The sequence below is a fragment of the Protomyctophum parallelum genome, assembly GCF_964188405.1.
Source record: "Protomyctophum parallelum genome assembly, chromosome: 4".
NCBI classification, from domain to species: domain Eukaryota; kingdom Metazoa; phylum Chordata; class Actinopteri; order Myctophiformes; family Myctophidae; genus Protomyctophum; species Protomyctophum parallelum.
Genome location: NC_139700.1, coordinates 22,241,980 through 22,258,072, shown reverse-complemented (window position 1 = coordinate 22,258,072; position 16,093 = coordinate 22,241,980). Strand labels below are relative to the sequence as shown.

The 16,093-nt window shown below is 44.6% G+C and overlaps 1 protein-coding gene across 4 annotated transcripts in view; it reads left to right on the top strand.

The window, feature by feature from the left end:
- Window positions 1-1,480: 1,480 nt before the first annotated feature.
- LOC310857693 (ELKS/Rab6-interacting/CAST family member 1-like) overlaps window positions 1,481-16,093 on the top strand; it is a 31,956-nt gene continuing 17,343 nt past the window's right edge. For 2 of the 4 annotated variants that reach the window (XM_083763485.1, XM_083763484.1), the window contains exons 1-13: window positions 1,481-1,642; window positions 2,797-3,595; window positions 3,729-3,917; window positions 5,345-5,380; window positions 6,612-6,653; window positions 7,656-7,947; window positions 8,582-8,709; window positions 8,807-8,881; window positions 9,121-9,276; window positions 9,543-9,710; window positions 11,813-11,980; window positions 12,166-12,303; window positions 14,485-14,625. In XM_083763485.1, coding sequence (XP_083619611.1) covers window positions 3,062-3,595; window positions 3,729-3,917; window positions 5,345-5,380; window positions 6,612-6,653; window positions 7,656-7,947; window positions 8,582-8,709; window positions 8,807-8,881; window positions 9,121-9,276; window positions 9,543-9,710; window positions 11,813-11,980; window positions 12,166-12,303; window positions 14,485-14,625 — 2,067 coding nt within the window. In that variant the 5' untranslated portion in view covers window positions 1,481-1,642; window positions 2,797-3,061. The remainder of the gene's footprint in view (window positions 1,643-2,796; window positions 3,596-3,728; window positions 3,918-5,344; window positions 5,381-6,611; window positions 6,654-7,655; window positions 7,948-8,581; window positions 8,710-8,806; window positions 8,882-9,120; window positions 9,277-9,542; window positions 9,711-11,812; window positions 11,981-12,165; window positions 12,304-14,484; window positions 14,626-16,093) is intronic. The other 2 variants (XM_083763486.1, XM_083763487.1) reach the window with 2 other exon arrangements.

Here is a 16,093-nt window from a genome sequence, read left to right as displayed (position 1 = left end):
TGTTCTATACCAATGTATCTCAGGGAGGAGACACTATGTTGTGCTTCAGCAAAATGTAAGACTTACAATAAATCCAACCTGGTGCATATGTTGTTGTTTCATGTATATCTGTTGGTGTGTATTATATCATTTTTGGTTTCTTTCTGTAGTTCCTTTGGTTGTTATCTTGATTGTTTGTTCTTTATCTATCTTACATCAGTATTTTTCAGTTTTTCAGTTTAGTTGCTAGAGTTTACCTTACAAAAGGAAAACAATACAACAAAAGGAATAACATTGGAAATGTAAATTAAGCCCACAGACCTAGATAGGACTTGTGAGATCTTTATTTGATGTACCGGTGAAATGAGTATCTCTTACTCCTCTTCGTCCCCTATGGGACATAAGGCTTCAATGAGCGCTCTCCATTTCATTCGATCCCTGGCAGCATGTTGTGCCTCTCCCCAGGACAGATTCATCTGTTCCATGCTCCTGCATCACAGTTCTGTGCCAGGTGGTGAAATGAGTATAGATATACATGTATGTTTTAAAATGGTTTTAAAATGTTTTTAATTAGTGCACTAAAATCTCGGAACAGACTATATATTTACATCAATATGTCTGCATGGGTCCCCACCTAACCTACTCACTCAGGGTTGACACGTCACACCTGCAGTGATGGGAGGGGCACCAAAATGTGGTGTTTTGATTGGTTAATGGGGGCACTCCCTTAGTATAAAAGTACAAACTTTTGTGTACATGACCTGATGAAGATCAAATAGATGGAAACGTTGTCAGTATTTCAATAAAGAACGTCTTTCTTGTACCTGTGGTGTGCGGGGCTGCGGGCTCCATCCAATATCTACTGAAGTTTATTTAGTCCAGCACCCAGCCTGTCGATGTGCGTATTCTACGTCCGCTCATGAATTATGTACTGGCCATATAGCATGACTTGAGCTTTGTACAGGGTTTGATGAGGGCAGATCAACATATGGTATGTCAGGTATGACAGGTACTATCAGTCAAAAGGGAGGAAGACTAAGGACGGGTGGGGAGCCCGAGGGATCAACATGGAATGTCAGAACAGGTCAGCTCCATCATGGAGATTTAAGGGTTTGATGTTTGAGGTCAGATGTAGAGTTGCTGGCCGGCTCCATGCAGATCTATAGATCATCACCATATGGCTATCCAATTGTAATCTATTACTACCACGTCAATGTTTATTATTAGGCCTACTGCCTGCCAGTTAATTAAATCAATTGGATCAATGGATCAAGAATCCATATCTGATTTTTTACTTATTCGTAATAATAGGCCTAATAGTCACTGATAACATTTTAAATATTCAGAGGACAGGACAGGTCATTCATTGCTGCTGCCTCGCTGACCATCTGCATTTTCCCCAACAGTCGTGGCCGCGCTTGTAAAATTCAAGCGTGGCGATGAGTGCCGCGTGAACGCGCATCACGGGCTTGTTGACGTCACTGAAGCGCCCTGGCTCTCCAGAGCCGCTGCTTTTACTGGCAAAAGATGGGAAAATCAGATACACTCATAATCATAGCGAGGAATTAAAAGAAAATGAGCGTTTCTGCAGCCGATTTCCATTTGACGCAGGATTCAAAATTGACACCGTTTTGACGTCCATCGGGGGGAAAAGGATAATAAGGTAGTTGGTTTAGTGATATATTTTCATGACAGGCTATTGTGTTAGCGAACGAAAGGGGGAAAAATAAGATTCTGCCTGACCACTCAGTTGAAAGGAATAACCTCCATTATCGTGAGCTAATCTGAGCAAATATGTTGTGCAATTTATACTTGGTTACTTTGCACGCTACAATGACACGATCTGCAGCAAGGAATGCGAGATGTGAATGAATAAAAGCGTAGCCTAAATGATCAGCCCTTTAATGGAGGTGGAGGAGGAGAAAAATGGGATATGCTTTGGGTGTCTCCAAAGCAAACGCTTAACGTTCTACCTTATACGTTATAGTGGGGATTGTGTAAAGAAGTGGTCCACTCTACTGTTTATCCCATTCTGCTGCATTTTATACGGATGATCCGATCTAAATTGAACACATCAGATCAGACGACCCCCTTCCTTTTAAAAGACAATCGTAGGCTTAATTTTGTAACCTGGGAGGATATTTTTCCTTGGACTGACAGTCCTTCCCCACTTAGAGGCCGTAGCCCGTAGCTATATCGATAGCACTCTGTACAAATGTTTATATAGAGAACGTAATCGTTATTATACATTAATCCGTTGAAGTGCTTTTAAACGGACACGATTATGAGTCCATGTAATGTAACGGTAGTAGTAAAATGTGTTAGCTATAGCTGTAGCGCCGCTAGCTAGGCCACGCAGACAGTCAGCTGAATGCCTGAGAAGCCTGTGGTGGGTTTGTTGCAAAAATAAATCCTCAGTGTGGACCCGTACCGTACCGTACGTTACATTTGTGCTCTTATCAGTGTCAGTGTGTGTTACAAATGGATACATGAACACAGGATTGTTATTGTTTAGGTGGGAACCGTTACATTCAATGCTTAAAGACCCGGCCAGTGACTCTGAAAGTTGATGGCCTCAACATGTTTTTGTGTAAAGGATTGGTCAGTAATCCTTTTTAAGGGATGCTTATTGTTTATGTTCCATCCCCGTATTCACCCAAGTTGTCTCTCTGTTGTTACACAGGACTTTCTATCTGAATGAATAGGGTATGATTCAATCAGCATAGCTCCTCCTGATAGCATATAATATAATCATTACACAGGACGGACTCAATTTGTTTTCTTTTCTAAATGAATTAATTTCTTCTTCTCTTTCAGAGCAGTATATTGAGACAAGCGGAAGACGGCTCAGGTTAGAAGAGCATCATCAGTCAAGGAGAGCTCCGATATATCATGAACATTGTGCTTGCTGATTCTTGAAACAGAATCGCCGTCACACACACACACACACACACACACACACACACACACAGAACTGCTGCTGGGAGACGTGAGGTCACACAATCGGCGAGCATATCTTGGCACCTGTGAGACCTTAGATTTTCAGTAAGACTGTCAGCTCCATTCTTCTACTTAGCAGAAGATGTACGGCAGTGCCCGCTCTGTTGGCAGAGGGGAAGCCAACAGTGGAGGGAGAGAGGGAGGGGGTGGCGCTAGTCAGGGATCCGGCCGCTCCCCTCGCCTGCCCCGCTCGCCACGGATGGGTCACCGTCGCACCAACAGCACCGGAGGCAGCGGAGGTGGCCCCGGAGGGCCGGGGGGTAAAACCCTGTCCATGGAGAACATACAGTCCCTCAACGCGGCGTATGCTACCTCAGGGCCCATGTACCTGAGCGACAACGAGGTTGCATTGGTAACTGACCACATCCCAAAGAGTGGTGGGACAATGACGACTATGGGGAGGCAGAGGGTGATGTATGGGTCAAGGGGCAGCAGTGGTGGCGGGGTGGCTGCTAGCACCCCCAACATTGCCACCTCAGTGCCCACCAATGCTGTGGGCATGATGATCGGTGATGCGCTGGCGTTTGGGGACCACCACATGGCGTCCACTGTGCCCCACTCTCTGAGACAAGCCAGGGACAACACCATATTGGACCTGCAGGCCCAACTCAAAGAGGTAACTCGCTCTGCTTTTATGCTGGCTTTACCTCATTGCTTGTATATGTTTTTGCTGGAGAACCTTGTCGCGTGTGTACTTTTAGCCTTGGTGTTAGTTGCATCATGTTACATAATCATTTTGGATCCCTCAGGTTCTGCGTGAGAATGAGTTATTGCGGCGGGAAGTGGAGGTGAAGGAGAGCAAGCTCAGCTCCTCCATGAATTCTATCAAGACCTTCTGGAGCCCCGAGCTGAAAAAGGAGCGAGCGCTTCGAAAAGACGAGGTCTCCAAGATCACTGTGTGGAAGGAACAATACCGTGTAATTCAGGATGAAACACAGGTATGTATGCCTTGCCAATCCTTTTGGCCTGCGTTTGCATAGTAAGCGGCATAGTAGGCGGCGTCATCACAGCAAGTCAAAATCAAAGCTTAGTAAATATTTGTTATTTCCTCAGAGCTCCTCTGTTTACACAATTTTAGCTCACGTTTATTACATCGCAAATAAGCTATTATCATCTGTCGGTAGTGGTCACGCTTGTGGGAAATGCTATTCAACGATTTCCGTGTTTCATAATGCAGCTTACCAACGTTTTACTGTAAGGGATTCTCCTTTCTATGTCTCATTCATCCCTCTCTCTCTCTCTCCCACTTCCTCTTCCTCTGCATAGGTTGGAGTGAGCTTTCGAACATTTAGTTAATCCTCTTCTATGCAGCTATATGCTCATGCTTAAGAGATCAAAGAGGATGTTAGTTTAATGACTGCATTAGCATCTTTGTATGCTTTAGAAATGGCTGGATATGAAAATGTGTGTGTATATGTATATATATATATATATATATATATAGTGAGGCTGAAGATCTTAAAGCTGGGTGGAGAACAAATTTCACTGCGGTAACGTGTGTGACAAATCATATGACTTTGACTTTGGGTATGTGTGGAGTGGTTTACCTGCTGCTAAGAATAAGGAAGCGTGGAATTCCTCTTGGGCATAAATCACATAGTAAATGACAAGCTTCAGGGAACCACACTTTGCATTAAAAAGAAGAAAAAGCCTGCACGTGTGCACTGTGCATGGGTCTGACTCTGAATGAAGATTTTAGATATTTTTTGTGTGGCATTCTCTGCTTTATTTGGATAGGAGAGTGTAGAGAGACAGGAAACCTGAGGGGGGTGGGGGACCTGAGGGGGGTGGGGGGAGGGGGACACGGTACAAGAGTTATTTTCAGATTGGGGACACCGCACATTAAAGAAAATATGAATAATAACCCAGGCTTTGATGGAGAGATGAGCCTGATCAAGTGTGAGCGATTGAGGGGTCGATGGCCTTCGATTCCCATCTCTTGTCAGCTGGGTTATACCAAGGCATGTTCATACAGACTGCTTTAAATGGTAGGAAAGGTTATGAAAACTCCCACGGTAAAGGCTCATTCATAGTCTGGATTTTCGGTGGTGAGGTGACCAACGAACTAGAACATGATGTCACGAGCCACGGTGAAGAGCAAACCACCTCCAACACCCCAGCCCTTCTCTCTGTTTTTACTTGCCACCGCTCAACGTTATTTTAGCTCCGGTGGTCAGTTCACCACCGGAGCGGTGGTCACCTCACCACCGAAAATCCAGACTATGAATGAGCCTTAAGACTTTTACTCTTGTGCCTCCATGCCCTATTTCTACTTATGTCTCTCACACACTTGCCTAATCCATCTCATTCCTCTTGTTTTTCCCATTTCTTTTACCCTGATTGTTTCTCTCTCCCTGGCCTCCAGGAGCCAGGGGAAAGAGACGCTGGCTCTGCATTTAGGGTAATGCCCTGCTCAGCACCTTCCCTCTCACTCAGTGTGTCTTGATGTGTGTGTATTTGAGAGCACACACAAATACATACACGTACAAGTGCCTACATATCCAATTTTAACAAGAATCCACATTTTGAGGAGAGAACAACTGGAAACGTATTAGATCTGTGGTATTTAGAATCCGTAGAATATTATTATATTATTGAGGAAAAAAAGGTGAATCATGTGAGTCTTCCGTTGTTTTCTCCCTGCATGTGCTGCCAGAGGTCTAATCCATTAATGAATGTACTGGAGTCGATGGGCAGATCTGTATAATTTGGTGTGTTGGCTCCTGCTGAGTCACAGAAATCACAACATGGGCTAATTCCCAGTAATGCCCCACTAGCGTAAAGCTAATCAGTGGTTGCTCTAATTTAAAAACGTCTGCTTTCACATGTTGGCCTCCTCCCACTCGCACACGGTTGCACACGCACGCGCACAAGTGCAGGCGTGAGCACACACAAATGCACAGAGGCATCTGGGTAATTATCCCTTCCATGTAACTGTCCGCCCCCTCATGTAGCCAGCCTCCAACTGAGCGTGCATGTGTCTGTCCTTGCACATGAGAGCACTGCGTGTTAGGCCTGTATGTGTGAATTTAGCTGGGCCTATATTTGACTGTGTACTGTACAGTATGTGTCATTGCTCTCTGCTGGCAGTGCTGATGTGTTGTGTACTCTGGCCACGCAGCTTTTGAGAAAATCTCCACTATAAGACATTGATCCCCCTTATCCTCTGTGATAAGTGCCTGTTGTTACCTAGCCTCCAAAATGTGCCTTGTTGTGAAATGGCTGTCATGTTCCGCTTCTCGCTAAAGCCGGACCGTCCGGACCGACACAAGGCAAATTGGCATTGCTTTTTAAGTTGGCAAACGCTGCTCGTCAGCGCGGATAAATTATGCCAGCAGTCTAAAGGAGACATTAACTGATTATGTGAATGGAGGCAAGCGGAGGAGACAAGGGGAAATTGTGAGACGAAGGCATGTTGCACGTTTTTGTTTGAACCACAGTTTTCCTCGCACCGTGGACGTCTCTAGCCTGGACTGTGGCTTTTTTTTGTGCTCACGCAGTGTGGTGTTGTTGTTGTGACCCACCGCAAGCTTATCTGTTTCATCATTATGGTTAATTATGGCATTATGGCATCACATCTCTCTTTATGGCCTCTTCGCTCTGAAACGCCTCACTGTGTTGTCTCTCCTCAGGCGGAGAGAGAGCAAGAGCGAGGAGCGAGCGGGAGGGAAGAGGTGTGTGTGTGTGTGTGTGTGTGTGTGTGTGTGTGTGTGGGGGTGGAGGGGAGGATCAGTGCAGGCACAGCAGTGAGTCAGCCTTAGTCAGTCAGTAGTCACGGGTGGAGGGGAAGGGAGCGGTATGGGGCTGATGGAAAGTGAGGGTTAGCGATACGAAAGGTGAGAGTGCTGGAGAGAAACAGATAGGGCGTGGGCGTCCACGGTCGGTGGACGGGAGTGGAGAAAGGAGGAGTCCAGGAGAGAATGAACAAGGAAGGAAATGGAGGGAGGGGGCCTGGAGGAAGAGGAGGCGGACAGAGCCAAACGGTGGCAGCCACTGACTTCTCCCTTTGTTCTGTCGTCTGAAACGGCCCACAGCTGATCCACACCAGACAATGTAATACAGCATTATGCGTTGGTCTCACGGGCCACGGCGTCACTGCCAAGTACCCGTGGCTTCAAATGCCACAAACATTGCAACAGTACACTAGGCCGATTGTGTTTCACCACTTGTATTTCGCCGGGCATGAAATGTAAGACACAAGGCTTGGCCGCAACGCTTGCCTTTCAAGTCATCAATAAATCCTCAATCATGCAGGGTTCAGTCGTAACACGAGATATTATGCCAGGATCCATAAACACAGAGAAAGGCGGTTTCTCGTCATCGCTGTGGTTTTGAATTTGTTAGCCAACCTCTTGGGTATCTTATCAAAATAAAGATTGGATGAACTTGACACTGGTCCAATGAAGGCTATTTGCCGTGTTTGTGGTGGGTTTCCGGCGAGGGATTATGGAAGGCCATTTGTTACAGTGTAAACACAGAATTTATAAGGCGTTAATTGCTCAAATGGCCTTCCATGTCTAGATTAGGTCCTCTTTAGTGACCCCTGTTAGTTTGGGGGGGATTTAAAAAAAATGAATTAAATGGACAAAAAAGCAAGTTATAGTAGTAGACTAATGAATGGGCTACCCAAACCGTAAATGGGGAAACATTTGTCCTTTTTATGTCTTTGCCACCAGCACCTTCAGATGACGGCGCAGGCCCTCCAGGACGAGCTGCGAATCCAGAGGGACCTGAACCAGCTGCTCCAGCAGGACCCGTCTCACCACGGCCGCGAGCTGGCCTTGACCTCCGAGCCCACCGAGGAGAACTTCAGGCGGCTGCACAGCGAGCACGAGCGGCAGGCCAAGGAGCTCTTCCTCCTGAGGAAGACCCTGGAGGAGATGGAGCTGAGGATCGACACGCAGAAGCAGACCCTGGGAGCCAGGGACGAGTCCATCAAGAAGCTGCTGGAGATGCTGCAGAGCAAAGGTGGGTCTGTGCTGCTGTTTGCTTTGTCACCTTTGTGACAGTCTTCATTTTTAACATGCAGAGATTTCTGGAAATAATGTGCCCTAATGAAGATATTCAGTTCAATCTTTATTAAAGTCTCAAATCAGATGTAGAATGTAGAGCGACACCGCTCTGTCGGTGATTGCAAACAGACAGAGATCCCACCCAGAGCAAGCAATATATCCTTATGTAAGATAAGATCTCCATATGTACTGTATGCATTCAACTATCACGATTCAGTTATTATTCAATCACCTAACACTCCAAAATGTTCATTATTCAGAAAATGATACACCGTATTTATGTATATATACATACACACACAGTACACACAAAGTAATACTGCCTCATCAAAGTTGGTGTTGTGACTGTATATATTGTCAATTACTTGCATGAGAGGAGAAGAGGTGGTGGAGTTCGCTGTTTTAGCAGACAGTTTGAGGATCCAATGGAGGTTTTGTCCGAAGCACTTTTTAATACTATCCATTAGTTCAAATATGTTTTTTAACCAACACACAGATGTAAAGGGTGTTCAATAGCACAGCTAAAACAAAAATTGAGTTGGGTGGTTTCCTCCCGACAGCAACATATCATATAATCTTTGCCCCTCCAGGTCCATCTGCCAAGGCCTCAGAGGAAGACCAGGAACGAACCAGAAGGCTGGCCGACGCCGAGATGCATCGGCACCACCTGGAGAGTCTCCTAGACCAGAGAGACAGAGAGACTCAGGCTCTGAGAGAGGTCAGAAACCAGAGAAACACCTGTTTCTGTGTTGTTCTCTACCATGACAATCTTTCACGTCTGCTCATCACATGTTGTACTTCATCTTCCTCGACAGGAGCTGCACCGCCGATATGAGGGAACCCCCGAATCCACCAAAACCAAGGCTCTACAGACTGTCATCGACATGAAGGTGGGAATTTTCCTATTTAGTCATTTACTTTTGTGTCTATGAATGGTTTCAGACTCTCATCAATGAAAGCATCTTCACTTCCTGGACGCCAAATAAAATAAAGTTATAATGTTATGTTTAGGGGGAATACATTATATTGAGAAAAAAATTATTATTTACATTATTATTATTGCCATCATCAGATATCATTGATATTGTGTGAATATAACAGTATCATCCCGTGTGTTCCTCTGTCTCAGGACGCTAAGCTCAACTCCATGGAGAGGGGTCTTAGGGACATGGAGGAGGAGCTGCTGATGCTGAAGTCCAACGGGTTGCTGAGCTGCGAGGAGCGGCAGGAGGAGATGAAGCAGATGGAGGTGTACCGCAGCCACACCAAGTTCATGAAGAACAAGGTTTGGGCACGATGCCAACATGGAATGTAGTTGGGGTTACAATACGCTTTGTGTGCTCTGGGTTCCAGACCTACTTAACTCTTTTCCCCCCCAAGTCCGTATACCGGTATATACAGGCGTCGACGCTAGGTGGTACTCGAGAGTGTGCCCCCCAAAAACAAACAATAAAACAATAGTTCACAGGACTGAAACTCAGAGATTAAAGTAGGTAACTCCATAAAACAAATGTTTTTCTTCAATCTCCTCTGCTCGTTGTGGCTGTTCAGATGGAGCAGGTGAAGCAGGACCTGTCTAGGAAGGACACAGAGATGCTGGGTCTGCAGACCAAGCTGGAGACGCTCAACAATCAGTTCTCAGACAGCAAGCAGCACATTGAGGTCCTCAAGGAATCCCTCACCGCCAAGGAGCAACGTGCAGCCATCTTACAGACTGAGGTACAGCATAAACACATCACAGAACATTGGAATTCGATTTTTGATTAACCGTAGAACACTAAACACGGGTGATTTTCACCCGGACAATTATATTTTTGTAATTTTTATAATGTTGCTGATGTCTGAGGTAGGTGGGTCTTTCAGTACCTTTATGATGCTCAGTGACATCATAGAAGGTAGGTTTGTTTACCTGCCCACATCCCTGTTTCTTTCTACGGGCAGGTGTTCGGGTGAATTTCACCCGTGCTTAGTGATAGAGTGATAGAAATAAATCCCATACACGCACAATTTTGTCTTCTTCACTGGACCATTGTCACATGTCCCAGGAATGGATGGACCAAAGGAGACGTTCCCAGCTCCATTATGTTTTGGTATAGGAATATTGTTAAAATAATACCCACATTTTACTGATTTTGCCCCCCCCCATGATAGCCCCCCTATTATCTATTTTTGTGCAAAGTTGTGATGAAATATTAAAGAAGATCAACTCAATTTTGCCATGTATTGATGTACATCAATATATTTTGATGAGAAATATTGTTCATGGAATATTTTACATTGGGTAAAATATACCCGTGTTTAGTGACGGTGTGACAAAAAGGTGGTTTAGTGTTAAATGGTGCATTTATATAGCGCCTTTATCCAAGGCGCTTTACATAGATTGTGCATTACATTCACACACACATTCATACACTGACGGCGGCAGAAACCATGCAAGGCACCAACCAGCACATCAGGAGCAATTAGGAGTTCAGTGTCTTACTCAAGGACACTTTGACACCAACTCTGGGGGAGCCCGGGTTCGAACTGGCAACCTTGCGGTTTCCATCCGGCCAGTCTACCGCTGAACCACTGCCGCCCCATGGTTAAGAAAAGGGTTAAGAAACTACAACAACAAAAAAATTTAATCCCATATTCGACCAGGAAAGTACATTTTTAACACAGATCCCACACACTCGTACTTCGAAGCTGCTGTTGACCACCGAGTTGCTTCACTAGAAGTGTGGACTGTGGATAACCATGGTTCCCCCAGCTTCCTCTTGATTGTTGTTGAAATTAGTTATTTGGGAGGGAGTGGGACATTCCAAGTCAGTACTCCCACACCTCTAGATTGATAGCGTGGAATTCCCACTATGTCCAGAATTGTTATTGTTGAAGTCAGCATGCCATAGGCCTATTTCGTCCTTGATAATTGTCCTTGGGTATTAACTGTTATGACATCCTGAAAGTTGCATGATATCGGAAAATTTCATTGTGTGTGTGTGTGTGTGTGATCTGATGCTCAGTAAAACAGCACATTGGCTTGTTTAGTGCCACCAGGAGGCTTATTTTTGCCATTAGTCCTACAGATTTTGTCCAAACATTACACAAATCAGTACATATTATCTCTATAATCATGTCATGGCTAAGATCAACTTCTACTACCTGGCCTGGCAGAGATCTGAGGAGCACATTCTTCTAGATATTATTGTTTCCAATACAGCGGATAATACGGCACTTCAGTAGGGGTGGTTTGACGGGTTATGTAAACCATTCTGATGAGCTTAGTGCACTGCTGTACCCTTCCCTTTCTGTCTAAATACTTTCTGAAAAACGTCCATGGGAAAAATGAATGGTAAATTCTCTCCGGGCCGCTCGTCGGGGGCTCTATAGTCTCTGCTACACCTTCGGTCTGGTGGAGACGGCTAATATAATCTGCTATATTAACTATTTTAATCTGCTCCGAGGAAGGCTGTTACCGAAACGCCGCCGCGTAAAATATGAGAAATGCATCTGAGCCAGTCTTACATCCTGTAAGTGCCGCTTTTTCCACTTTGGAGTTATGCTATATTCATTGACTATATTTATATGACGTGTGACGAAGTATAAAATAATGCTTAAGTGCTTAAACTATGTGTTGATAAATATATTTTAAAAGTATTAAAAATAACCTGCGCTTTTCGGTTATTTCATTAATCGAAAATGTCATAGATATAAAAATCACTAAGAAAAGAATCGATAGTTTCAGCCCTAGACCACGCGTCGCACATCAAACCATTATCCCAGGCGTTTTTGTTGGCCCTCCTTCTCAGCCCTAATGCTCTCTGCCCTCTCCTGGCCAGGTGGATGCCCTGCGCCTGCGCTTGGAGGAGAAGGAGACCACTCTGAACAAGAAGAGCAAGCAGATCCAGGAGCAGTCCGAGGAGAAAGGCACGCTCAACGGGGAGATCCATGACCTCAAGGACATGCTGGAGGTCAAGGAGCGCAAGGTGAACGTGCTCCAGAAGAAGGTGAGGCACATAGGCCTGTCACAATTATTACATAATCGTGATTATCGTAGATAGTCGCAATTATTATTGCATAATTGTCATCGTTTCCATGTTGAAACATTTAAAAGAATATCAAAACACAGATAGTCAATCTGTGTTTGATGTCTGACAGTGGCTTTGTGTGCTGCTGTTTTGGTCTCTTCCAGATAGAGAACCTCCAGGAGCAGTTGAGAGACAAGGAGAAGCAGATGAGCAACCTGAAAGACAGAGTCAAATCTCTGCAGACGGACACCTCTAACACGGACACTGCTCTGACCACCCTGGAGGAGTCCCTCGCAGAGAAGGTGTGTGTGTGTGCGTGCGCGTGCATGTATATTTTACTAAGCCTTTATTTAACCAGGTACGTTTCATCTCTTTTTTGGGTAATGGGTAACGTAACGTTCTAGCCCACCATCGCTGAGACTACTACTGTTTTGAATCGTCTGTGGTGCATCTGGCTTGGCTGGATGTTATAACAAAACGTAATTGGCTGTGTTTTCATGGGTTGGTGAAGAGTGCCTGTCAGCACGGTTGTTGTTTAACTATAAAGAATAGCATGTTCCTCTGCATGCGCTATGTAATAATAATAATAGCTCAAATTTATATAGCGCTTTAACGCTTTTCTAAATACCCAAAGCGCTTTACATAAGAACACTAGGAACAGACTTCCTTACTTAGTACTTAATGCCCTGCCTACTTACTGCCCTTTATGCTGGCTGGCATGTAGGGCCGCAACAAAGGATCTCCACTTCAGTCTGTTCTGGGCCAGCGTCTTTATAGATCCTACACCATGTGTTCTTGGGTCGGCCTTTTTTGCGTTTGCCCTCTGGTGTCCACACTGTCCAGTGAAGGGCAGTTTTGGTGATGATGTCCTGTCCTACTACGTATTATGCCCAATCCATTTCCACCGTCTTCTCATAAGAATGGTATCCATGTTTTCTTGTTTGCACAGATCAAGAAGGTGTTGGTTGGAGATGGTTTTTGGGCCAGAATATTCATAGAATTTTCCGTAAGCTTTTGTTGTGGAAGGTTGACAGTTTGTGGAGATAATTTTCTTTCGTTCTCCAACATTCAGAACCCTATAGCAGGGTAGACAGGACACAGCTCTGGTACAGTCTAAGTTTGGTGTTGGTGCTTTACTGGGCGTTGTTGTGTTTCTGGCCTTGCTGAGCCTGCTTGTGATGTCGCTACCTGTGCCTCCATCATGACTGACTATGCTGCCTAAATATGTGAAATGCTCTGTTGTGGGTATGTTTATTCCGTCTGTGTACTGGTGGGGGGTCTGGGATGTTGAGCACCATCAGCTCTGTCTTCTGGTTGATCTTCAGGCCAACTTGCTTTGCAAATGTGTTCAGACGACTTGTTTTCTCTTGCAACTGTTGGTGTGTGTGGGAGAACAGAGCCAAGTCATCTGCACAGTCGAGATCTTCCAATTGTGAGAATCTGATGCCTCTTGGTATGTCTTCGGTGGTTCTTCTCAGTCTATGACCAGGTTGAAGAGTAGTGCAGACATAACAAATTTGTACAATAGCACATTTGAGTTGCCAATGTGTGTTTGTCTGTGTTTTATCTGTGCAAACATACATTTTGTTGACTAAGACTAAAATACTAAGGTTTTTGATATTTAGTCGACTAAGACTAAACCATTTCAGAAGACTAAATAGGACTGTTTTACAAACACAGGATATGATATGTTATTACCCAAAGTGCCACGGACAGTCCATAGCAGGGGCGTCGTCCTCCCCGTGCCCCCCTCTGCCTTATCCCCTTCTAACCTCACTCCCCTTGATGTCATCTTGGACTTGGGCGTTATTTCGGAGCCCAGCTGTTGTCCTTCCTCCTGATCCAGAGCCACTGGCTTGCTCTTTCAGCAGCACTGGATAGGGCTTTGATGGTTTGACGTTGGGCCTGGCCTCGGATTCCCATGCCCTTGAGGAGACTGGTAGTTGACCTGCCCATGAAGCCTCTGCATCCCACTTCCACGGGCGAACTGTTGTTTAGCATCCGCTGCCATCTTGGAATATCAAAGCTTCTTGCGCTCATAGGCTTCGCCCACATTATCTTCCCAGGGCACTGTGAGCTTTATGATGTAGATGCTTCGAATTGAAGTATATAATGTATATAACGATGCAATGTGACATTTTACATTTCACACAATTCTTGCATAATTGTCAATCTTTTCCATGTTGAAAAATGTCCATGCATTTAAAAAAAAATCTAAAACAGCAGAAATATCAGATCTACAAGCTTCGCAACTGTATATACTTTCCCCATTTTCAACAGTTTTATTATTCTTTGATACTTGCTTTGGCAATGTATAATTTAAAGCTCCTTTGAATTGAATTGAGATGTCCCGGAGGGAGGTTAATTACTCTAACATTTGCTGTCCTGGAGGGAGGTTAGTTACTTTAACATTTGCTGTCCTGGAGGGAGGTTAGTTATTTGCGGTGACGGCGTGTATAATCGTCCCCCCCTCTCTCTCTCAGGAGCGCATCATTGAGCGTTTGAAGGACCAGCGAGACAGAGACGATCGTGAGAAGTCGGAGGAGATTGACTCCAGCAAGAAAGAACTGAAGGAGCTGAAGGAGAGACTGAGTACAATACAGGGAGACCTGTCAGACAGAGAGGTGAGATTCATGTGCAGTCTTGTATGTTAAATATATGCCCTGTGCCTTTAAGACGGTGCTTTTAAGACAGGAGGCCTAGTTCAGTTAATTAGTTGAGGGCACACAGGTGTGTTGAGTAGGTAGCAGCCTGCTGGTGGTAGTTCAATTCAGAGGCGTATTCTCCATTGGGCCACCCGGGCCCTGGCCCAGTCTATTTAGAGCTGGCCCAGTCTAACTTCTGCAAACCTAGCCTACATTGGCAGCCCTTCACCTCCTGTGCATGCAAATATCTGTTGGTAGCGAACCACAGCAAGCCGCCTTTATTAAATGGTCCCCCATAGAGCAACGAAGTCTGACATCACTTTCAGTAGAGGGCGGCAATACACAGGTTCATGTATTTCTTTATTTGCATTGTAATCTCGAGTCCATAGGGCGATTTCAGGTCGCTTCATATAAGAACTGTGTTTGAAAAATAAACCGACCACCAACTTTCTGTCAGGGAAGTGGCTGCGCGTCGTTAATGATGTCCATTCATATTTGATACAGCCAGTTTCTGGAGAAAATGGAATTAATGTGGCCGCAAAAGCCTTGAAACTACATATGAAGGCAATGTCGCTGCTAATATACGCCCAGCTGTCAACACATTGCGTTCCTGAGATTCCTCGTTGACGTAAGCTCAGCTGGTGGTGACTCGACTCGTACTAACCATGAAACATTAAATATCAATAAAATAAAAAATAAAAATAAACGTAATTAACATTCAGTTGCAGCTACCCGTCTACCCGGAAATGTAGTCTCTGGGTTGTTTGAGTAGTTTCTAACGCTTATTTTGTTACTCTTTGGGTATATTTGTACATTTCCACCTTCAGTCGATGCTTCATATCCATATGAGTGAAAAGGCTGGCGTTATCGGTTTATTTTTCAAACACAGTTCTTATATGAGGTGATCTAAAATCCCCCTATGGAGATTACAATGCAAATAAAAAGTACACAAATCTGTGGATTGACGCCCTCTACTTGCAGTGACGTCAGGACTTCGGTGCTATATTAGTGTGTGTGTCTGCACAGTCAATACTTTAATTCACGCTACGCGCCTGGTTCAATTAGTCAGTTCTCAGTTGGAAAGCAGCAGACACATTTCTCTTCTCTCCAGTGGTGTTTATTTTACCTGTTCCAGTTTGGCCTTTTGGAGGCATCTCTGGTACGTTGTGTTTATGGTTGGATCTTATTTGAGATGTGTGTATTTTGTGAAGAATGTACATTGCATTTTCTAACATTTAACTACTGTTTGCAGCCCTTGTATGTTTTGTATAATGAAGAACACTGTACAACCAGCATATTATTTGCCGTAGTATTTTCCTGTATGGATACATAATACCTACTTGAATGTGTTATTGTATGCCAGCTAACTTGGAGTTTATTCTTTTATTTTCTACATGCTTTACATTGTGTTTATTGTATTGAAGTACATTGGCTCATTGTAAATTAT